This window comes from Euphorbia lathyris, chromosome 2 (genome assembly GCF_963576675.1).
Source record: "Euphorbia lathyris chromosome 2, ddEupLath1.1, whole genome shotgun sequence".
Classification (NCBI taxonomy): Eukaryota; Viridiplantae; Streptophyta; class Magnoliopsida; order Malpighiales; family Euphorbiaceae; genus Euphorbia; species Euphorbia lathyris.
Window position 1 is genome coordinate 55,097,815 of NC_088911.1, and position 25,667 is coordinate 55,123,481.

Genomic DNA, 25,667 nt, shown 5'->3' on the forward strand with positions numbered 1-25,667 from the left:
GTACATCAAATATGTAATTTACCTTTTAGTATATCATTAATTTAATATTATTAAGTATACTATATGTATGTATATTGTGGCTAGAGAATGAACAATAAATAAATATGTAAGATTAAACTCAAAAGTATATTTGTTTATTTAAAAGAGTTGACTATTATTTTAGCATACGAAAATCTTCAGACCGATATTTGTACTAATGTTCGAGATAATAATCATGCTAATATTTATGTTAAAATATGCACTAATGTATATATAAATATGTGCTAAAGTATATGTTAAAGTATCCACTAAAGTATGCACTAATACATGCACTAATGTATAGGTTAAAGTATGCACTAAAGCATAAGTTAATGCATATGCTAATATACAAAAGTCAACATTTCCTTTTTTGTATTATATTGCCGAATTTAATTACTAAGTTTTGTATTGACCAAAACTGATATTTTTAGATAAAGCTTTAACCCGACTTACATTTCAGTCCCTAACGATTTCTCCAAATATTTTTTCTCTGGATCTAACAATGGGAAAAATATAGCTTTAAACAGAGCTTTAAATTTGGTGGATATTAGGTGCAGATGATGAAGCTATCATCACTGGCCATGGAAGGGAGACAGAGCTGTGTATTATCCCATTTAGTATCTACTTTTTGAAAAAAAAAACTCTAAATACAAAAATAAAAGTGTTTGGTAACTCAAAATCTTCATCAATCTTGGTTTTGGAATCTTAAAGAAATCTTTGAATTAAAACCCAATTTGAAAAAATCTTGATTTTGAAGGCTTTGAGAAATCTGGGTTCTTTTGTTCTAAAGAGAGAGAATATGTGCACAAGAAGAAGAAGAATGGCTTAAGGCCCAATTTTCACCCTATACTTTATCTTAAAACTCAATTGAATCTCTAATCTCCCAACATCATCAAATACATCCCTGACATATACCATTTTCATCAATTGAAACCTGTCCAAACGGTAACAGTAACATTGGAAACAGTTTGGACAATTCTTCTTCCCCAAACCAAATTCATCATCCTTACCCTTAATCCAAAATCTCAAAACATCACTTTCTCAAACTTTGCATTTCTTCTTCCCATTTGCGGGCAGACCTTCCACTGTCCAACACCAATATAACATCGTCTATTTTTTCATTGACTGCAATAATGTTGGAGCTCAATTTGTTCATGTCATTGCCAATAAATAAAAGTCACCATTTTATGCTGTTATCCATGAAGGATATTGAAACAGAGCTTGAGATCAATATGCATATATAAAAAAAATGGATGGTATATGGTGCATATTTCTTCAGAACTAAAATAGTTTCTGCAGGTTGTATATTATAATCAAAGAATAATGATATAGCTATTACCAACATTTACTCTTATCGTTTGAGCAGGTTTGGATTGATGAAAATGGTATAGACTATGGACTTATTTTGATGATTTTGAGAGGTTGATGATCCAATTGATTTCTAGGACAAAGGTTAGAGTGCAATTTGAGCTTTAAGCCAAAAACATCAAGCTCATTTTTATTTTTATTTAGCCCTATGAACTAAGCCTGTTAATAGAGGTCAATGGCCTTTGCTCTATTTATATTGGAAAAGAAGAATTGTCCAAACTGTTTCTAATGTTACTGTTACCGTTTGGACAGGTTTCAATTGATGAAAATGGTACAAGTCAGGGACTTATTTGATGATTTTGGGAGATTAGGGATTCAATTGAGTTTTAAGATAAAGTATAGGGTGCAAATTGAGCCTTTAAGTAAAGAATAATTAATTGAAAGGTGTAAGAGTAATTATCAATATTTGACAGCTTTTGGATTGAATTTATAAAAAAAGTAACTTAGTAATTGAAGATGTCATGGACCCATTATATTAATGAAAATTGATGACATGGCGGTTTGACCAGTGTTACCCGGTCACAATTACCGGTTGTACATTTTAGTAAGAGATCGCTAAAAGGTTATACAGTTTAGTGTGACAATTTTGGTTATACACCAAAATATAATTATGGATAAAGATTGTGTACCACGTATGTAATTTACCCTCACAATTTGCCTATCCATGAAAGACATTAAAGCCCAATAAATATATATATATACACACATACATACATGCATCGCAAACATGAACTTTGGATGACCTTTTCATCTGGCACTGCTATTGTAATAAACAGAAAGTGAAATGATAGAATTTTGATTCCCATATCCAGTCCGACAATAAATAAAAGTGACAAGGTAGCAAAATAGGCATACAAATTAGTACCAATTTAGGCCCCTATAACAAAACGTGACACGTCATTCATATTACTCCGTGAAGTTCTAATTTTTCTCCACGTCCAGTTGGTAGAACTTAACAGAATAAATATGAACAATTCCATTATCAAGACCTGAATCGGTACTCTTTTGTAAATGTTAAGCCTACATTGGTGTTATTTTGTACGTGTCACCTAAATTGGTACTACCAAAAACCTGTTTTGGTACCTTATCCCTAAATAAAAAAGGTCTATACTAATAACATGTGACACTTCCTGCTTTCAATCAAGGGTTTCTGAACCTGATAGATAGAAAATAGCACTGAAGTATGAAGCTCACAGCTCAGGTGAACTGAAGTTTCAACCTGTATTTGATAAGCTGAACTATATGGCACTGAAGTCTGAACCTTTATTAGCATTAATAACACACATAAAATAGCCAAGCATCATTTAGCACTGTGATAAACAGCTCACAAACTGGGATCATATCTAAAGATTAAAAATGCCTAAAAACCTTTTAAATTAAGTGAATCCATCTTTCAGGTAACATAAAAAGCAAGAGAGTAAATTGAGCACACACAAAACCATTCAGAAGATTGAACATGTAACAAACAAGCACAGATTATCGCTTCTTGGAGACACCAACAGTCTTTCCCCTGCGTCCAGTAGTCTTGGTGTGCTGTCCACGAACACGGAGACCCCAGTAGTGACGAAGACCTCGGTGGTTTCTGCAACAACAATTTAAAGCCAGCCCATAAGTAAATACATCCAGCACAGAAGCACAAGTTCACAAATCAATTCTAGAAAGAGCAAGAGCAGAACCTGATCTTCTTCAATCGCTCAAGGTCATCTCTCAACTTCATGTCCAAGGCATTGGATACAACCTGGTGGTACTTCCCATCCTTGTAATCCTTTTGCCTGTTCAAGAACCAATATGGAATCTTGAACTGACGGGGATTAGCAACAATCACCATAAGTTTGTCAAGCTCTTCAGCTGATAGTTCACCAGCTCTACATGAAATCCAAAAGTCAAATATTCAACAAAAATCAACCATACAAGCAAATCAAAACTCCCACTAAAAAGTAATTGAAAATTAAGCATGTAGAAAAGAAACGCAGAGCAACTCTCTGTAACTAAATGACCAAACACAACCAATTAAACTCTAGATCAAGCATGAAATAAACTTGAGCTAGTGATAGCAAAACAGTACCCGTTTTCATATAAATCTAAACCCGTTCATGATTACCAATCGAGAAAATTGAGGACTACAACAATGGGAATCAGAAGCAATAACTAGAACATAAGACAATTTAATGGACAGTAAAATGACTCGTATACACCTACAACTTCATCCAAGCACATACTAATTAAACTAGCATATGTAAGAACATTTCAGACCAACGTATAACAAATAAGAAAAGTGAGATAACAAGTTAAACAAAGAGAAGGTATAGAGCTAAGCACCTTTTGTTCATGTCAACATCGGCTTTCTTGCAGACAATGTTGGCAAAACGGCGGCCAATACCCTTGATGGAGGTCAGGGCAAACATAATTTTTTGTTTACCATCGACGTTCGTGTTCAAAACACGAAGAATATGTTGAAACTCTTCATTTGCTACCAGCGACTACAAGATTTCAATGACATCCAAAAGCAAAGTAAATCAATTGAATCGTTCTTGTTAAATTTGCAAGCAAATAGTAAAGGAATGAGAATGATATGTAAGACTTGTTACTCACCATGGCTAGGGTTTCAGATGTGGAGAAGCTCTCTTCTCTGCGAGGCAGCGGTGTTCGAAAATAGCGAAGGAAAACCCTAAAACCCTAGATGCGCGACCAGAAGCGTATACGAGCCCTTTGGATTCGGATCCTCTCCTGTTGATTAAAAACAGGAGAGGACCTGATCAACTAATCTAGTTCAAGTTTAAGGGCTCAGATCTATTTAGGTATAACTAATTAGTTTTTATCTTAAAATTTAAAAAACTAACAGCTCTAAAGATATTTTACCGTAAAACTCACCCTACTCATCCCTCTTCCCATTCTTTTCCTCTCTTTCTCAATTTCTATTGATTGATGAACAAATCAAGGATTCTATTTCTATCAACACTCAGAAATTTCTCTTAATTTTTTCACAAAAAACATCAATTTTACTTGGAGAATCGGAGAATGGATTCATTGATCTTCTACAACTCTTCCATGGACAATAACTGTCGCAGATTCCACGGAGTATCTACTGCAAGTCATTTGGGGTAGCTCTCGTGACGATTCCGGAACGGAATTGAATGCTATTATATACAAGACAAATCATAGGCGAAGGGATTGCAAAATCTATTGTGCTTTAAAAGAATTCGTAGTGGATTTCCCCTACATGAGTTGCCAGCAGTTTGCAGGTATGAAATTGATGATCTTGTTTATTAAATTCAGTTATCCCTTGAAAATGATATAGTATATGAGTTGGAATTTGGCAGAGATATTACGTTGGATTATTGGAAAAAGATAAGGAGATTAGCAGAGAAAGTATTAGAGTTGGTGTCTGAAGGTTTGGGGAACCCGATTACTTTAAAGAAAAAGGTTGTATGAATGGATTTTTTTTGTTGTTAGTTAATTATTACCCAGGTTGTCCAGAACCACAGATCAATTATAGATTCTTATTGAATTACAAGGGAAGATAAATTAGTATCCAAGTCCAACAGCAAGTTCTTGAGCAACTATTTGGTCAATTTTAGTTGAATCACCAACAATATAAATCGATGTTCCTTATAATAGCTGCATTGCTTGCTCGTGCTGTCAAGGATTCACATAAAAAAGGAACAAAAATGCAAATACAATAGGGAGACATATCAGCACAACATTAATGAAAACTTCAGTAAAATAACTATATTATAGACTCTTCATATAGTTATATGCACCATTTGGGCGAAGATGATAACACCTAACAATAGTGAATGTTTTTCCTATTCATTTTTCTAGTTTAGCACAAAAACAAAATTCATCAAAAAAAAAACATAGTGTTGAATTAAAATACTAGAGTTTTGCACCACTCATTGCATATGATTTGAAATTGATGTTTGTGTTCCATTATCCATTGCCTGTCAGAATACAAAAAGAAAATATCCAAGTAATTAGTTAACATATGATATGATACATTAAAAAAGAAAAGGATAAATTATTACCCATAGGAGTTCACTGTAATTACTAAAGCTGTGAAAAATATTTGATGATCCTCCATTTTGTATCGACTCATCATTTATTCCCTGTAAGTAATCAGACAAAAATAATAACAAAAACCAATATAAAAATAATAAAGAAAATAACATGATTCTCTTCCATCAAGATCTTATGCATACAGATGGATGGGCTGATCCCCTTTATATCTTCTATTTTCCATGCTAGAGTCGTCTTATGCCTTCTTAAGATGGTGAGCAATTGTTCCTTCTAATCTTTTGTCAGTGTTGCCGAGATAATTACTGGTCTACTGTTTGGTGGATCTAGGAATGCGTATTCCAAATGCTCGGGCAGTTGTTCCAGTTCAGGGTGTTCTTTTTTGTTTCCTTTGTCGATGCCTATCTCAGGAATGGTATCTTGCTTTTCTTCATTGTTGTTTGTTTCTGGTTCAGAGTCAAACAACTGTTCCTCTTTTTTACGCTTCTGCGCATCGATTTGTTCCTACAAGAAAAAATTATCATCCTTTGTATCCATGAAATAGCATGAGTCGTCAGATGTTGGTGCATGGTGAATAGCTTCATGCATTTTAAACACTACTTCTTCATTATTTATTTTCAGAATGAGATGCCCCTTATGCACGTCAATAACAGCTCTGCCAGTTGCTAGGAAGGGTCGTCCCAAAATTATTGGAACTTCCAGATCCTCAGCAATATCCATTATGATCGATCTGCTAGTTGAACCGTGACCTTAGTTGGTCTTGGTTCTCCTAGGCCTAATTGCATTTATATTGAGTATGGCATAAGGTTAATGCTAGCTCCTAAATCACACAAAGCATTTTGGATGGTAAGTGTTCCTATCGAACATGGTATAGAAAAACTCCCTGGATCTTTGAGCTTCTTTGGAATTTGTTGTTTGGCTTGCAGGATGGATGAGCTGTCCATGTTCAATTGTACCATGGCTACGCTTTCCAGTTTCTTTTTGTTGGTCAGCAAATCCTTTAGAAATTTGACGTACATGGGCATTTCAGATAAAGCTTCGATGAATGGTATGTTGACGTGCAGCTTCGTCAATTGGTCAAGGAAGCTCTTATGTCTCTTCTCACAATTCTGCTGCTTCAGCCTTTCAGGGTACAGAACTCTTTGTTCATATTGGGGTGCACCTGGTTCATGTTCCATCAACTGTTTATCTTTCCTGTGTTGGGAAACAGGTGGTTGGTCATTAGAGCTTGCTCCTTCGGTAGTAGGTTTCACCGTGTGGTCCGGTACTTCCTTTCCTCCCCTCAGGATAATGGCATTAACTCCTTCTTTTGGATTGGTTACTGTGTTGCTTGGAAGTGCGCCTTTTTCTTTTGAAGCTATGGCTGTAGCAAATTGTTGCATTTGGGTCTCAAGATTCTTGATAGATGATTGTGTCTGCTTCATGAATTGCATCATCATGGATTCTAAATCCGGCTTTCCTTCTTGTGGAGTGTTTGATTGGCGTTGATATTGTTGATTAGATGAATTGCTTTGTTGTGGCGGATATGCTGGTCGTGCATTCTCTTGTCGATAAGGCTGCTGCATCGCTGGTTGCCTCTGATTATCTTGCCAAGAAAAATTCGGATGACTTCTCCACCCTGGATTATATGTGTTCGAGTAGGGGTTCGGTGGTTGGCGAGCAATAAAATCACACTGTTCTTGCATTGATGCTCCTGGTTTAGTTCCGGGACAATCTATTGGTCGATGAGGCCCGCTGCAGAAGTCACAACCATCAGGTGATAAGGTTTCCATCGGAGCAGAGGGTTGCGTGTTCAAGAGTTGCGTGTTCATTGCTGAAACATTCATCTTTCGCATTGTTTTGACTAGTTGTTCCATTTGTGAAGATAGTTTGCTGATCGCCTCGCTATTTGCAGTATTCGTGATTCTCTTGCTGTCGGCTCTTACCGAATGCCAGTTGTAACTAGTGTTGACCACTCTCTTTATTAATTCGTACAAGGCTTGAGGTTCCAGTTCCTCCGAATTTCCATTGGCAACTGATTCAATTTGTATCTTGTAGGCATTGGTCACTCCATTATAAAAGTTCTGCACCTGCATCCACATGGGTATGCCATGATTCGGCACTCTTCGCAATAATTCTTTATATCTTTCCCACGCTTCAGATAGTGATTCGTCCTCTTCTTGAACGAAGTGTGAAACCTCATTCCTCAACTTGATTGCCTGTCTAAGCGAGAAATATTTCATCAGAAATAGGGTAGCCATTTCCTCCCAGCTCGTGATAGATCCTGGTTGTAAGTTCTTCAACCAGTTCTTTGCCTTGTCTTTCAAAGAGAAGGGAAACAGCTTGAGCCGCATGACCTTGTCATCGTCATTCCTATGGGATCGAAAAGTGTTGCACATTGTGATGAAATCTTGAATATGAGCATTAGGATCTTCATTTGGGTATCCCCCAAACTGCACAGCTGTTTGTAACATCTGAATCATCGGGGCTTTCACTTCGAACATGCGATTCCCATCGTTTGGTATGATAATGCATGACGAATGCCCTTCGGTGGATGGTCTGGAGTAATCCTTCATCCTCAACCTCGGGTTGACATTATTGTTGTTATTTTCGTTTTCACCATGACCTTCCTCATGGGTCTCACCGTGTCCTGGGCCAGGTATCTCAACTTCACGGTCCATTCTGTTGCGTCGAGCTTGTCTAAACAGTCTTCTCCTTCTTCTGTATGTTCTTTCTATCTCAACGTCTATAGGAAGGATAGGAACACCTGCTCTTCGCATACAAAACTAACAATCAAAATGCACAAACTGGACAAACAGGTGGTTATCAGGTAACAAAATAAGCATACAAATTCTTCGATATTTCAGTTTAAACAATCCCCGGCAACGGCGCAAAAAACTTGGTGTATGGAATAAGGACGCTAGCAAGTGTACTAGGTCATGTGTAATATTGGCAAGACCAAGTGTCGTATTCCACAGGGATTGAACTTAAATAGGAAGAACAAGTTACCTTAAGTGTTAGATGTAAATTCTGAAGAGTGATAGTGACTTAAATCATAAACAAATATCAAACAGGCAGGTAAAATGTGCAATCAAATAAACAAACACAGGCCTAACCATGCGCCTAACGAACAACTGTGCCTATCCTTATTATATGAAGAAGTGAATCAATATTCCTTAGTTGGGTCTTTCCCTCATTGGTCACTAAGGTCAGGTATCCCGTTTCCAAAGTTCCTAAGTAAATGATATTAACCAAGTCTCATTGTGCTAACTCAAAAACAAGCATTAAGCCTAGGGGAACATTCGTAAAGAAACCCCAATATGTGGTGGTTTCCATCTCCATCCATCACAACATATGCCGATTAACTGTTTCCATCATATCGGAGCACTCTCGTGTCATCCTCAATGACTATCAAATAGATTCGATCATAATCTATTCTCAAAGCAAGTTAATAACACTCAATCATGGATAAAACACTTCATTCATTTAGATAAGGATACTTACAGTCGCCGTTTAAATGGCTGGCTAGGCCTGCTGAAGAACTACTCACCCATTACTATGAGTGAACAGCTTCTTCCCAAAAGCATCATCGTTCCAGAATAAAAAACAGAGAAATTAAAAGCTAAGGGTGGCGCTAAAGCCGAGAGAACCCTTCTTCCTAAAACATTCTTTCTATTTATACTCTTACATCAACCCTAATTACAAGGGCAAAGTGTCACAAAAAGGTACAAAACAAGGACAATGTGATCTTCATACACTTGGCGCGAGATGGAGGACTGTCTTGCCTTCCACGTCTTTCTCCCTTTCTCTCTCATGTGACTTGCTCGACCCGCGCTATTATCCGTTTTCTTCCAACTGACCCGATAAAGCTGCATTTTAAGCTGTTCTGTTCTACCGAGAGGCTGTTCGTGAAGATTCCTGCTTGAACTGTAATTTCTGGCTGTTTCTTCCATTACTGGTTGAAAACTGGTACTTTAAGGCTCTTTTCCATGAATGCTTGTCTTCAAAAGTCTGCTTTTTTCACTCGCATCAAATTACCCCCAACTTAAGCTTTTGCTTGTCCTCAAGCAACACATCAAAATTAAATGGAGGAACAGGATGAGATTACATAACAAAAATGCAAATACAATAGGGAGACATATCAGCACAACATTAATGAAAACTTAAGTAAAATAACTATATTATAGACTCTTCATATAGTTATATCATACATGTGCACCATTTGGGCGAAGATGATAACACCTAACAATAGTGAATGTTTTTCCTATTCATTTTTCTAGTTTAGCACAAAAACAAAATTCATCAAAAAAAAAAAACATAGTGTTGAATTAAAATACTAGAGTTTTGCACCACTCATTGCATATGATTTGAAATTGATGTTTGTGTTCCATTATCTATTGCCTGTCAGAATACAAAAAGAAAATATCCAAGTAATTAGTTAACATATGATATGATACATTAAAAAAGATAAAGATAAATTATTACCCATAGGAGTTCACTGTAGTTACTAAAGCTGTGAAAAATATTTGATGATCCTCCATTTTGTATCGACTCATCATTTATTCCATATAAGTAATCAGACAAAAATAATAACAAAAACCAATATAAAAATAATAAAGAAAATAACATGTATATATAGCTTTCGAACCCTGATTGATATTGTTGTTTGTCCAATTTGTTGAATTTGTTTCAATGATATTGTTGTTCGTTCAATTTGCTGAATTTGTTTCAAAAACTTCCTGTACATTCATAATGAAAATTTATGTAATTCAAGTAACATGAATAACTGAAATAATAAATTGAATGAAAAAAGAAATAGTAACGAACCTTTGATAGGCTGCTTTGAGAGTTATTTATCCGGACACCGTTAGCTTTTTTCTTCTTTTGATTTTCAACCCAACTCTTTAACCGTTTTCTACCTTTTTGCCCTGTTTTTTTCTTCAAGCCCTTTACCCTTTCAGACAAGTTCTGTAACTCAACACTTTTCTCATTATTTGCTAAAGAGTAACAAGTTGTTTGATCATCTCCATCAAACATAGAATTATTCGTGCTCAATAATGTTGTGACCTTATTTGTTAACTCGTCGATTGCTTTATCTAGCATTAGGTATGATTCTTCACTTTCAGATGCTCGAGATGCTAACTTAACTAGTTTGGAGCAAAGAAATCTATACCGTTTGGAATTATCCAACTTCATATCTCCATGAATCATTCTTCCATTCGCATCTTCTATATTTTCAATCTTTGCCTCTCTTGTCCACCTCTTTGCAATATATTGATCAAACAATTCGAATTTCCATGTTCGTAAAAAGTTCATAAAGCTTCCTTATTCTCTCGAACTTTTGTGTGAAAAAATGAAGGTTTATCAAAGTGTGGAACAAGGTAAATATTATACACCATATATGTAATTTACCAGGTTGACCATTCATTTTTACCTACTGTACACTTCAGTGGGAGATCATCATAAGGTTATGGACTTTCATGCGCAAAAATAAAGGTTGTACACCAAATGGTGAAACATGGTAAAAGTTATACACCACGTATGTAATTTACCCAGATTTAAATAACATAAAAACAAATATCAAATTCTTAAAGAAAAGAATATTGAATTTCAGAATCAGATAAAGTTCCTTGAAAATATTAACTCTGAAATCATCAATGAAGTTAATACTTTAAAGAAAGAAAAAGAGAAGAATGGTTGTTTGTTAAAAAGCTTTTCAAAAGGAAAACAGAATCTGAATAATATTATGGAGTCTCAGAGAAATTTCCATGATAGATCAGGAATTGGATTTGCAAACCAAAACCTGCTCAATTCAAAAGAAATAATCTCAATAGAAGTTATAATAATAATATCAAGAAATTAAAATCCAACAGATGTCATTATTATAACAATGAATGACATATTATAAGATTTTGTAAATTTAAGAATGGAAAATTAAAAGGAAAATGGATTCAAAAAGAGATTAAATTATCTTTTGTTAACCCCAAAGGATCCAAAGAATATTGGGTGCCTAGAAATAAGTAATATTGCAGGTATGCTTGACAGGCACATATACAGAAAGTCAATATACGAAAAGTGCTTGTTCAAGACACAAGATGGGAAATAAAAATATGTTCATCTCCCGTAATAACGCAGAAGGTTCTATTAGTAAGAATGAAGCACGCCTAGTAATTGAAAATATGTCTCTAAACAGAAGGATTAAAATACCGCCCTCTAAATAGAAGCCATTTATGTTATAATAGTAAATGTATATTCCAATCCTAAACTCTGTAAATCATTCATGTTGGAATTGATAATTTCTATCCACGGTATCTGGTATTTATATGTATATGCTTATAATTGGTGAAATACCTTGATCTATGTATCATTCACTGAAAATCAGAAAAGACTATTTTTGACATAAAAGGCTAGGTGATGCCAGTATACTTGTTGACTCAAAGTTATTTTGAAAAACACTTCTATAACATAGCTTACTCATCCGTGATAGAAAATCAGAACTTCTGAGAGTTTATGTTAAATACCCATTTAGCTCCCGTAAACTTTTTTTTCAAATACTCAAGTAAGAAAGGTTGTGAGTAAACGAATACCATTTTAAGTGATACCGTATACAATGATAGACTAACGATAGTATATCACTTAAGAAAATATTATTAGAAATAATTGCACTAAGTTGTCCTTAGGAAATTAATTGACCGGACCAAACCTGGTTAAGGAGTAATTATGCTCTATTGGGAATTAAGGCTAGTATCCACCCAATCAAGAAGAACGATTATGCACTAAGGCGGATAATTACCATGAAATCGTATAATTCTGAAAGATAATCTGCAAGAACATGACATCAAGAACCCAAACTCCCTTCTCATCGATCAAATCACCAAAATGATGCCTTATTTGCCCAAAGTCATCACCAACCCTCTAATCATCATCGTTCTATAAAAAATAAGTACACTTTTGCTTCGTAAAAAATGGGAAGTGTTGAAGCATTCATTCTATTTTCTTTAATGGACATTCGATGAAGATAAACACTTTCAAACTACCTGCTTCTAGAAATAATTCTAGACAACCATCAAAACTTCACAGACTAAGAATTTCCTTTTCTCATCAAACTTATGAGGAGAACTTTGAAGAAGGCGTGGATGAAAACAATGTTGTAAGTCATCCCTTCTCAACTCCTCAAATAAGTGAACCTCTGTATAATGATGCTAGAAATAGAATATTACTATAACATAGGATATTGATTGGGGGTTCATTCAATCACTAGATCTTCCCATCTACGAATGGCTTTTATTTAAAAAATGGGAGTCATTTTTATCTATCTTTGAACCATCGTATCATTTCCTGGTTCAAGACTTTTACTCATCTCTTAGAATTAAAGAAGATGGAAGTTACATTGTTTGTGTAAGGGGAGTAGAACTAAGTGATCATATCCTGGGAATGACATTGAACATCATTTTCTAAAGGAATAAAAATCTATAAATTCTGTAAAAACAAGAAAGAAGAGTACAATGCCATTGCATTTACTTGTAAAAATTTCAAGTTGTCTAAGAAACAACATATTCCTTCAAAATTGTTGAGTGGTGTCTTTGAACCAAAATACAAAATCACGCACCATTTAATGGGGACCATTATTCAACCTCACTCCAACATTCTAAATGTACTTAATGCAATGTACATTTGCATTCTTTGGCATTTAGAAAATAGATAGAGAATCAATCTCCCATTCATCATGCTAGAATTTGTTTCCTTTCTAAAAATAAGATAACACCTTCCCTATAGCATGGTCTTAACCTGGATTTTCAAACACTTTGGAGTTGATTTGTGCAACTCATATCAGCGTCAGGTACAACTCGCTTTTGATGAAACTTGTGTCACCACATTGCTAAAAAAAGGGAAGTATAAGAAGAAAGATTCTAACAATGCCAAAAGCAGAGATAAGACATTACCCTTAGTTACCATCCTTGGCAGAATTGAGTCACCCAAATATATCACTTATCGTCCTTTATATAATAGAACCCATATTAAAGATGCATTATCTTCATCCTCTTCTCTTGGTCTTAATGCTCTATACCGTAACAAAGGAAAGTATAAAATGGTGGTTTCTGAGTACTCTTCTTATTCTCCCAAGATTGTCAATGTAGAACTAAGTGAAGGAGAATATCATTTGCTAAACACAATTGTCAATGTATAGCCAATTTTTTGCTATGGGAATGAACACTCTAGCCAAAATAGCATGACATTTAGTGTCACTATTGTCTGAATGATAAAAGTGATAAGCGACTACAATATGTATTGACTGACAAAAACATGTAATGCATCTGCTGCAGGTACAAGTATAGTTACAATAAGTATTATGCATTTTTCTAGACTAAATCACCTAAGTTATGTAGGAATATTTTGTCAAATAAATTCAAACATCTGTTCTGTGGATATATTGGTTTGTGTCTCATTACATTTTGGACAAGTTCAGGGGGGCAAATTATGTATTAAGCCTTATTTATTTAAGAGTTGGTTATCATTTTAGCATTAAAAAATGTTTGGGTCGATATTCGTACTAATGTTCGGGATAATATTCATACTAATATTCGTGTTAAAATATGCACCAATGTATATACTGAAGTATGTACTAAATTATGCATTAATGTATAGGCTAATGTATGTACTAAAGTATATGCTAAAGTACATACTAAAGTATGCACTAATGCATAGGTTAAAGTACACGCCAAAGTATGCACTAAAGTATAAGTTAATGCGTATGCTAACATAAAAAAAGTCAATTCTTCCTTTTTGTCTTATATGGCTGAATTTAATTACTAAGTTTTACAAGGACCAAAATTGATATTTTTGGATAAAGTTTGAATCTGAATTACATTTCAGTTCCTGGCTCTACAACACCACTCTTCATTTGCCTATAAATAGAAATGCATTCTCATTTGGAAGACTTGAGGAAAGAATACAAATTGTTGGTGAAGAAAGAAAAGCTTCATTGTTGTTGAAAAGCTCCATTATTGTCAAAAGCTTTATTTGTTCTTCCATTTATTCTTCTTTCCTTCCTAGTGAGATAAAAGAAAAAAGAGTGTTAGATTCATATTTACATTCTATCGTTTTTGTAAGAAAGATCAGGTGTGTAGGTTGAGTTTTAGGTTCTCACTATCTCATAGTAAAAGTGTTAGGTTCTTAAGTACCTGTAAGCTTATGGTTGTAATAGTTTCTCAATTAAGCTCAGTAAAAATTAAGGTTTTGAGTTTTTCTGAGTTAGACTCGTAAAAAATTGACAATCGGTAAGTTTTAAGAGAAGTAGATAGTGGGAAGATATTTACTTGGCTAGCTTTTAGGTTGTAAAATGTATGCATGCTTGATTCTTGTCCCTTAAAAGAATCATAGTAGAAAATCTCGAGAGGTGCTCTCGGAGACAAGACGTAGGTCTTAGTTGTCGAACCTATATAAATCGCGTGACTAACCTTTTCTATCTCTACTCTTTTAATTATTGTCTTGACATTTGCTTGCAAATATTTAATCGTGAACATTTTATTATATTTGCTTAAAATGTTATAAAAGGACAATACTTAAATATTTTTACTAAAAAGTAATTAATTTTCATATCCATTTAATCCGCAAATATTTCAAAAGTGCAAATTATATTATTGAGCATATTTTTGGGTAAATTTCATCAATGGTGTACAACCTTTGACTCATTTCACACTTTGGTATACCACCTTCAATTTGTCTCACTAATATATATGAACTTATAGATAACCTCCCAATATGGTGTACAGCAGGTTAAAATGACCGGTCAACGCGACACCTCGTTATTTTTTAATTCCTAAAAAATTAATAGTCTCTTTTGCCCTCTTCTTCTTCTTCTTCCTCACTCATTTCTTAATTTCTCTCTCTAACCCCTCTCTTACTCTCCATCTTTTTCTCTTTTATTTGGATTTAAATTTCTTTCTTTCTCACTCAAAATCCACTCTGTATTACCTCACCATTCAAATCTATAAAACAACATTTATATTCAAACCCAAAACAAGACGACATTGCCGTTACCAGTGGAAGCTCTTTCCCGCTGGCCCTATATTCTTATTTCTAATTGAAAATTAATTCTTACCATTAGAAATCTGATAGCCTGAATTGGATTCAAAATCTCTACCACATTCGCTGCTGTCGATCTCCGAAGGAAATCTGCGCTCTCCAAGATTTCCAGCATCGCCCTCCACAGCTTCTTCCATCCATGATACTTCTCCGTCAATCAACTGGTGATCTCGTCTTGCGAAGTTATAAATAGGTTCTGATGCCAAGCTCTCTTGAATTCCCGCCATTCTCTCCGTCAACTGTCATTCCTCTTTTCTTATCACCGTTTTCCGTTGCTCGACTCTTAAATCCGTTACGGAGCCGTTAATTAAGCTGAAAAGAATAGATAGTTTGAAATCGCCGAGCCAAAGCATAGTTCTCTCGAAAAGCAGTGAGCCATGGAGGATTCAGAAATAGAAATGAATCTTCTCTAACAGCAAAAGAAACCAGGTGGAGTTCTGTTTTTTCTTGAAAAGGATCCATTTATTGATATTCATGAATGTCAAATGGAGCTACTGATAGCATTTGTGAAGATAAACTTGGTGGGTTTCTCTCTCTTAATAAAATCTCAAATTTGTGTTGCCATAATTTAACATAGAATGTTCAAAAGCATGACGCCCAAGAAGAAATGAAGTGAAGTTGATAGATTGAACTCACAAATGTTGGTTTTAGGAAGAAAATAAAAAATAGGGGTATTTTAGTAATTACACATGTGGTGGTCAATTTTTTAACTTTGAAAGAGGTCAAACTGATGAGGTGGCGTGTTGACCAATCATTTTTAACTGTTGTACACTATATTGGGAGGTCATCTATAAGTTCGTATATATTAGTGAGACAAATTGAAGGTTATACACCAAAGTATGAAATAGGGTAAAGTTTGTACACCATTGATGAAATTTACCCCATATTTTTCAATAAGTAAGATATATATATATATATATATATATATATATGGGGTTATTCTCAATGGTAAGCATTAAATTATCTCCATATATGATGAATGTTTAATAGCCATTGGATCAAGATCTAGTGGTCCATGATTTAAGTTGTTATTTAATATTAAAATGGGTTTTACCTGATAACATGTCAGTTGTAACTTTGAATATTGTGCTTTGAAAAACGTTTTCTCTTTCCTCAAGATATAACCAACTTCCAAGAAATAATTTTTTTCCGGATGTTTTTATTTTACATAAGAAGACGTCTTCTTTTAAGTAATTTTGTATCCGTCTAAGCAATGTTGTATGCATTAAATCTTAATAAATGATTATTCATTGGGAACACGGAAAGCTTGACATTGAGAATGTACAACATTATTTATGATAACCAAATACAACATTAATGATGTTCTAATTAATAGTGTTGTCCCCTATTTATTACCTTAGATTTGTAAGCTCAATTTATAAATTTCTAGGATTGTAAACTCAATTTGTAAATCCTTAGGATTCCAAGATCAATTTGTAAATCTTTAATTGTTTTTATTTCTTTAAGCATTCATTTATTTATAGACAATCATTAAACTTACAATCTCTATAATTCATATATTCTAATGCCACACTAATGACAATAATAAATGTCTAATGTCGTTCATTTAGATGTCGTATTAAATACTACTCCCTTCATGCAATTGATTTATATCCTCACGCAAATGTAATGTAACGTAACATGAATATCACTGAACAGAAAACTTTACGGAACTCAAACATCACTGAACAAATACATTATTAAATTGAAACATTACTGAACTGAAACATCACTGAACTGAAACATCACTCAACTGAAACATCACTGAACTGAAATATTACTGAACTGAAATATTACTGAACTAAAACATCACTGAAACATTAGTGAGTTAAAATATCACTAAACTGAAATATTACTGAACTCAAATATTACTGAACTGAAACTGAAACATCACTGAGCTGAAACATTACTGAACTCACACATTACTGAACTGAAACGTTACTAAACTAAAACATTACTGAACTGAAACATCACTCAACTAAAACATTACTAAACTAAAATATCACTCGACTGAAACATTATTGAACTGAAACATTACTAAACTAAAACATCACTTAACTAAAATATTACTGAACTGAAATATTACTGAACTGAAACATCACTGAACTGAAATATTACTAAACTAAAACATTACTGAACTAAAATGTCACTGAAATGAAATATTACTAAATTGAATATCACTAAACCGAAACATCACTCAACTGAAACATTACTCAACTGAAATATTACTGAATTGAAACATTAATAAACTGAAACATCACTGAACTGAAATACTACTACACTGAAACATTACTCAACTGAAACCTCACTAAATTGAAATATTATCGAATTGAAACATTACTAAACAGAAACATTACTGAACTGAAACATTACTGAACTAAAACATCATTGAACTGAAATATTACTGAACTGAAACATCACTAAACTGAAACATCACTGAACTGAAACATCAGTGAACTGAAATATTACTAAACTGAAACATTACTGAACTGAAACACCACTAAACTGAAATATTACTAAACTGAATATCACTGAACCAAAACATCACTGAACTGAAACATCAATGAACTAAAACATCACTAAACTTAAACATCACTTAACTGAAATATTACTAAACTGAAACCTCACTCAACTGAAACATTACTGAACTGAAACATCATTGAATTAAAACATTGCCGAATTGAAACATTACTAAACTGAAACATTACTGAACTGAAATATTACTGAACTAAAATATTACTGAACTAAAACATCACTGAATTGAAATATTATTGAATTGAAATATCACTAAACTGAAATATCACTAAATTGAAACATCACTGAACTGAAATATTACTGAACAGAAATATCACTGAATTGAAACATTACTGAACTAAAAGATTACTAAACTGAAACATTACTGAACTGAAATATCACTGAACTGACACATACTGAACTAAAATATTACTGAACTAAAACATCACTGAACTGAAACATCATTGAACCGATATATTACTGAACTGAAATATCACTGAACTAAAATATTACTAAACTGAAACCTTACTCAACTGAAATATTACTGAACTAAAACATCACTGAACTGAAACATTACCGAATTGAAATATTATTAAATGGAAACATTACTGAACTGAAATATTACTGACTTCAAATATAATTGAACTCAAACATCACTCAACTGAAATATTATTGAACTGAAACGTTACTAACTTGAAACATTACTAAACTGAAACATTACTGAACTGAAACATCACCGAACTAAAACATTACCGAATTGAAACATTACTAAGCTGAAACATTACTAAACTGAAACATTACTGAACTAAAATATTACTGAACTAAAACATCAATGAACTAAAATATTACTGAACTGAAATATCACTAAACTGAAACATCTCTGAATCGAAACATCACTGAACTGAAACATCATTCAACTGAAACATTACTGAACTAAAAATATTACTGAACTAAAACATCATTGAACTAAAACATTACGGAAATCAAAGATTACTGAACTGAAACATTACTGAACTGAAATAGCACTGAACTGAAACATTACTGAACTGAAACATCACTGAAACATTCAGTTCAGTTATGTTTCAGTTCAGTAATGTTTCAGTTCAGTGATGTTTTAGTTCAGTGATGTTTCAGTTCAGTGATGTTTCAATTTAGTAATATTTCAGTTCAGTAATATTTCAGTTCAGTTCAGTGATGTTTCAGTTCACTGAACTGAAATATTACTAAACTGAAACATGACTGAACTGAAATATCAATGAACTGAAACATTACTGAACTGAAATATCACTGAGCTAAAATATTACTGAACTGAAACATCACTCAACTGAAACATCACTGAACTGAAATATCACTTAACTAAAACATCACTCAACTGAAACATCTGTAAACTGAAATATTACTGCACTAAAACATCACTGAAGTGAAACATTACTGAACTCAAACATCACTGAACTAAAACACTGCTGAACTAAAACATTACTAAACTAAAATATTATTCAACTAAAACATTGTTGAACTGGAATATGACTGAACTGAAACATTGGTAAAGTGAAACATTACTGAATTGAAAGCCCAGATAACCTGACTGGACTACCCAGTAAGGTCGGGGCAACTTCGCCTTTTCTTTTCATATTACTGAACTGAAACAACACTCAACTAAAACATCACTGAACTAAAACATCATTAAACTAAAATATTACTGAACTGAAACATCACTAAACTGAAACATCACTGAACTGAAACATCACTAAACTGAAACATTTCTGAACTGAAACATTACTGAACTGAAACACCACTCAACTAAAACATTACTAAACTGAAACATTACTAAACTGAAACATCATTGAACTGAAACATTATTAAATTGAAACATTATTAAAATGAAACATTACTTAGCTGAAATATTACTGAACTGAAATATCACTGAACTAAAATATTACTGAACTGAAACATCACTCAACTGAAACATCACTCAACTGAAACATCACTGAAGTGAAAAATTACTAAACTGAAACATTTCTAAACTGAAATGTCACTGAACTAAAACATCCTTAACTGAAACATCACTGAACTAAAATATTACTAAACTGAAACATTACTGAATTGAAACATCATTGAACTGAAGCATTACTAAACTGAAACATTACTGAACTGAAATATTACTAAACTGAAACATCAATGAACTAAATATTACTAAATTGAAACATCACTCAACTGAAATATCACAAAACTGAAATATTACTGAACTTAAACATCACTAAATCGAAAAATCACTCAACTGAAACATCTCTAAACTGAAATATTACTGCACTGAAACATCACTAAAGTGAAATATTTTGAATTGAAACATCACTCAAATGAAACATCACTGAACTGAAATATCACTAAACTGAAACATTACTGAACTGAAATATTACTAAATTGAAACATCACTGAACTGAAACATAACCGAACTGAAACATTACTGAACTGAAACATTACTGAACTGAAACATCACTTAACTGAAACATTACTGAACTCAAATATCACTGAAGTGAAACATCACTAAACTGAAACATTACTGAACTCAAACAATACTGAATCGAAACATCACTGAATTGAAACATCAATTAATGTAACGTAACTTACTGTAATGTAACGTAATATAATATAACATAACGTAACGTAACATAATGTCACGTAACGTAACCTAACGTGACGTTATGTTATCGAACGTAATTTAATCTTATATAACTTAACGTGACCTAACGTAATGTAACATAACATAACATAATGTAACATAATATAATAATTATAAGCTCAATTTATAAATAGTCATTGAGCTTAGAATCCCTAAGGTAACAACACGTAACGTTACATAACGTAATGTAACGTAACATAACATGACATGACATAACATAACGTGACGTGACATGACTTAACGTGATATGATGTGATGTAACGTGACGTGACGTAATATGATGTGACGTAACGTAAGGTGACGTAACGTGATATAACGTGACGTGCCGTGACGTAACGTGACGTGACATAACGTGATGTGACGTAACGTGACATAACATGACGTAACGTGACGTAACATGACGTAACGTGATGTAACGTGATGTAACGTAACGTGATGTAACGTAACGTGACGTAATGTAACGTGACGTAACGTAATGTGACGTAACGTAACGTGACGTAACGTAACGCAACGTAACGTAACGTAGCGTAATAATTATAAGATCAATTTATAAATCCTTAGGATTGTATGCTCAATCTATAAATCCTCATGATTGTAAGCTCAATTTAAAATCCTTAGCTTTTGTTATTTTTTAAGCTTTTATTTATTTATAAACAGTCATTGAGCTTACGATCCCCAACCGAACATAACGTAACGTAACATAACATAACATAACGTAAAATGACATAACGTGATGTAACATAACATAACGTGACGTGAAGTAACATAACGTAACGTAACGTAACGTAACGTAACGTAACGTAACGTAACGTAACGTAACATAACATAATGTGACGTGATGTAACGTGACGTAACTTAACATAACGTGACGTAACGTAACATGACATGACGTGACGTGACGTGACGTGACGTAATGTAACGTAACATGATGTAACGTAACGTAACGTAATGTAAAGTAACGTAACGTAACGTAACGTAACGTGAGGTAATGTAACGTAACGTAACGTAACGTAACGTAACATAATGTAACGTAACGTAACGTAACGTAACGTAACATAACGTAACGTAACGTAACGTAACGTAACGTGAGGTAATGTAACGTAACGTAACGTAACGTAATGTAACGTAACGTAACGTAACGTAACGTAACGTAACGTAACGTGAGGTAATGTAATGTAATGTAACGGGAGGTAACGTAATGTAACGTGACATAACGTAACGTAACATAACGTGACGTAACGTAACGTAACGTAATTTAACGTTACATAAAGTAACATCACGGAACATAGTATAATGTAACGTAATGTAACTTAACGCTGTTGGGGTTTAGTGTCCTATAGACAATTGTTCTAGGATATAAACTAAATATGAATGAAGTGTTCTTTATATCATTTGTTTTAATAAGATATGGTTTCGTAATTATATAAAGGCAACCCCTTTTAAAGAACTAAATAAGTCTAACAAAAGGAAATCCCTAAGTTTGTTTAAAGTGATTATAAAGTGTTCATACAAGCATGAAGTGAGACGAAACTTTATAATAAACTAATAAACTTAAAACCACCCCAAGTCAAGTAATATGTTTACGATTGACATATCACTGTTGAGACTTGCATGTAACAATGTCTTCTGTCAAGACAGAAAGCTGATCTCACAAGCTTCAGATATACAGATAATCTGGACAGTTGCATGGATCCAATGAAAGGGAGTTCATTAGGATTGGGGACCCGACTTGAGATAACAGGATGGGTAGATTCATCCTTGTCACCTGTTCATCTCATTGGTATTAATAGGTATAAGTAATCCCCAGACTCAAAGGAATGTTAATTGGTGATTCTGGATTATGGAATGTGATGCTTTGATCCTGTTGTAACACGATCCATAACAGAGATGACTCTAGGGTGTGAACGGCAGACGTTGGGTATCATAGGAAGTAATTACAGGATAATTATACATTGGATTGAGCATTTGTCACTCCCGATAAATGGGAGATACGTCCAAGGATCGCTTATAGAAGACTTGACTCTAAATCCTTGCAAGGTGATAGCTTAAGACTTGAAATACAGATTTCACTTAACCTATCTAATTGGAGTTGACTCGGCCTGTACAAGTAAAACGAACGTCTCACTATATGTGACTTGACATTATCCATAGTCATAAGATTCAGTTCAAGGATGTAGTTGATAAAGGATCGAATTATACTTGTAACTAATACGAAAAGGTCAACGACAGAATCAACCTGTCTTTTTATAGCTCTAGGGGAATGTTTTGGATTTGCTAATCACATTTCGCGTACTCATTCCATTATGCAAAGATTAAATATAATTCTGTGAAAATTAATTTAATAGTTGCATACGGCTAGAAGCAATAAGAACCTAATGGATCACACATAAGACTTGGAGCCCAAAAGAGAAACACATGTTAATTAATTGATGGAAGCCCAACTAAGTCCACTAAGGCCCAGTAAATAGGGGTGGGGTGATTTTTATGTATAATAAATACATAAATATTTAAATTGATTTTAATAATTTTAATTAGATTATAATTGTGAATTAAATTAATTAAAGGATAAATAAGTTAGGAGTTTTAATGAGATTAAATTGCTCCTATTATTATCCTATAAGGTTATTATTATTATTTTTATATTTAAGATATAATTGTAAATAATAAATAAGAATTATATTCCGAATTAAATTCTTATTCAGTAACCTAATTCTATCTAACTAAGGTTTAGATACAAGAGAATATAAATACCCCCCTTATATGTGATTTTCGAAACACACATACTTAACCCGGGAGAGAGAATTTCGACCCACACTAGAGGACGAGATTATCCACTGCTTCCTTTCGTTCAATTGATTTTCATCTCTTTCTCTTATTCCTTGATCTTGTGTTGATTTATTAGAGACAATCTATTCTTGATTGTTTTATACGGTTGATATCTAACTTGATTTTGGATTGTGTTTTTGTCTTGTGCTCGGAAACTCGAAGTAAGAGTTGTGGGCATTTCGATTGCAACAGTAGATTGAACATCGAAAGGTATTTCCTTCTATCCCTCTTTATATGAAATAACGATTAACGGATCTTGGGTTAATGGAAAAAGGTTAAAATTTTATATTTCCGCTGCCAAAAGTTTGCCTATTTCCCTTCAGTGGTATCAGAGCCTGCGTTAAATCCGTTATTTCATATATGAAAATTTAGAAGTTTTTCAATCAGATTGAATAAATATTTATAGTTAGGTTAATTAACAAAAGTATTTTGATTAATTAGTTCTAAAGATAAATAAGTTTTAATTAATTGTTAATTAAAATAGTTTATGCATATGTTCCTAATTATTTCGGTTGATAATCATTATAACAAAATCTATTAGTTTTATAGTTAGATTGATAAAAGTTAATTTTATTGATTCTAAAGATAAAACAGAAAATCTATAATAGGTTTTCTTATTTTCTGAAAATCGTTTTAAAACCGTTTTAAAACTGATATATATAAAATAAATGGACAGCAGCTCGGGTCGCGCCTTGAAGCGCAACCCGACCGCTTTCCCGCGGTTGCTTCCTTGCGGCAACAACCGCGCAGCGGCTGGCCGCCGCTGTCGCAAGGTAGCGGCAAGGGCCAGGCGCGACAGGGCTGCTGCCAAACGGCAGCAGCCGCGTCCTCGGGCCCGTCCCGAAACCCACGTATTTTAAAATCGTTTTAAAATAGTTTTTAAATATATATATATATATATATATGTGTGTGTGTGTGTGTGTGTGTTTCAGGAATTAATGAATGAATTTATTTAAAAGTTTGTTTTACCTATTTGTAAATCAAAAGTATTAAATGAATTGAAATCAAAATAATTGGGACATGCATAAATTAAAGTTTTGTAGTTGTATTAATCTAAAAGGTTAATATAGAAGATACGAAACTATTAGAATTAAAATTGGATGAAAGTTAATTTGATGAGTTAATGTGATTAACCTAAATATTACATAAAATATTTTATGTAATCAACCAATTAAATTTATTTAATTGAGTCTATACATGTTTGGAGTTATGGACATATTTGGACCCTCTTTTTAGTCTTTTGGTATTTTTGAAATAGGGCCTGCGAGTCCTGCGAGTCCTGCCTTTCTACTATCTATTGTAATTTCTCCTCTCATCTAATTTCCTTCAAGTTAATTGAAGTTTTCTTTAGTAGAATAGAAATTAATATGTAATTTCAAGGCGCCATGGAGAAGACGGAGGACCTAAAGAGAAATATGTAATAATTAGTATTTCCCTAGGTTTGGCCTTTTATTCCGTCTCTGGCTCGACGGAATAATTTAGATGATATGTCCATAATGCCAATGTATGTGTCTGATGTATGTTAAAGCAAATCAAGACTAAGTTAGATTATGAGACTTAAAATAAAAATCCCTCACTAATTAAAAGTTAAGTAAATAAGCAAGTTATTAAAATCGGTTGCCCCTCCTTAATATTATAATTCAGCCGGCAGTACTGGGGGCCTTTGGGTTGTTGAGCAAACTCAAGCTCGGGGTCTTATGGTAACACCTGAATTATTGAAAAATCATCTTTTCATGAATATGGGGTAATACTTAAATTAGATTATGATAATTGGATGAGCAAACTCATGTTCTCATAAACTAATGGGCAATATGGTTGGGATTAATGTGAATAGCATATTAGTTACTAATGTGGTTAGTAACCCAATAACCTAGGAATCACATCAAAGATGTGATTGATTACATGAATCTACCTAACAAATGAGACTAGCTTGTTGAGCAAACTCAAGGTGAAATCTCAGGAGTTAGGATCCTAGCTCACTAAAGGATTTGCGAAATTCTTCGAATTAATATGGAGGGCTATTAATTTGGCAAAATAGTGGGAGCAATCTAAAATGAACAAAAGGCCTATAATTTTAGATTGATGTATTTTAAAGCAAATGAATAACGTACGTTTGCTCTTTCTCACTCTCAGGTTTAAATTAAAACACTCCTAAAATCATGACTAAAACCAATCTGCAAAA

General features: G+C 33.5%; 1 protein-coding gene across 1 annotated transcript; it reads right to left on the bottom strand.

Annotated features, from left to right (window-relative positions):
- Positions 1-2,629: 2,629 nt before the first annotated feature.
- Positions 2,630-4,559, bottom strand: LOC136218268 (small ribosomal subunit protein uS13z/uS13y/uS13x-like). Its single transcript, XM_066005061.1, has 4 exons — positions 3,979-4,559; positions 3,706-3,866; positions 3,063-3,251; positions 2,630-2,968 (listed from the first exon to the last, which is right to left on the bottom strand). The coding sequence occupies exons 1-4, from the start codon at positions 3,979-3,981 to the stop codon at positions 2,863-2,865; spliced, it is 459 nt and encodes a 152-aa protein (XP_065861133.1). The 5' UTR covers positions 3,982-4,559; the 3' UTR covers positions 2,630-2,862.
- Positions 4,560-25,667: the final 21,108 nt, after the last annotated feature.

Bases quoted from the DNA above. Each gene is read 5' to 3' on its own strand.
- LOC136218268 (XM_066005061.1), bottom strand. The intron at 3,252-3,705 runs GTGCTTAGCTCT...GATTTCATGTAG, and splicing joins GATGTTGACATGAACAAAAG to AGCTGGTGAACTATCAGCTG. The intron at 2,969-3,062 runs GTTCTGCTCTTG...TTGTTGTTGCAG, and splicing joins GAGCGATTGAAGAAGATCAG to AAACCACCGAGGTCTTCGTC.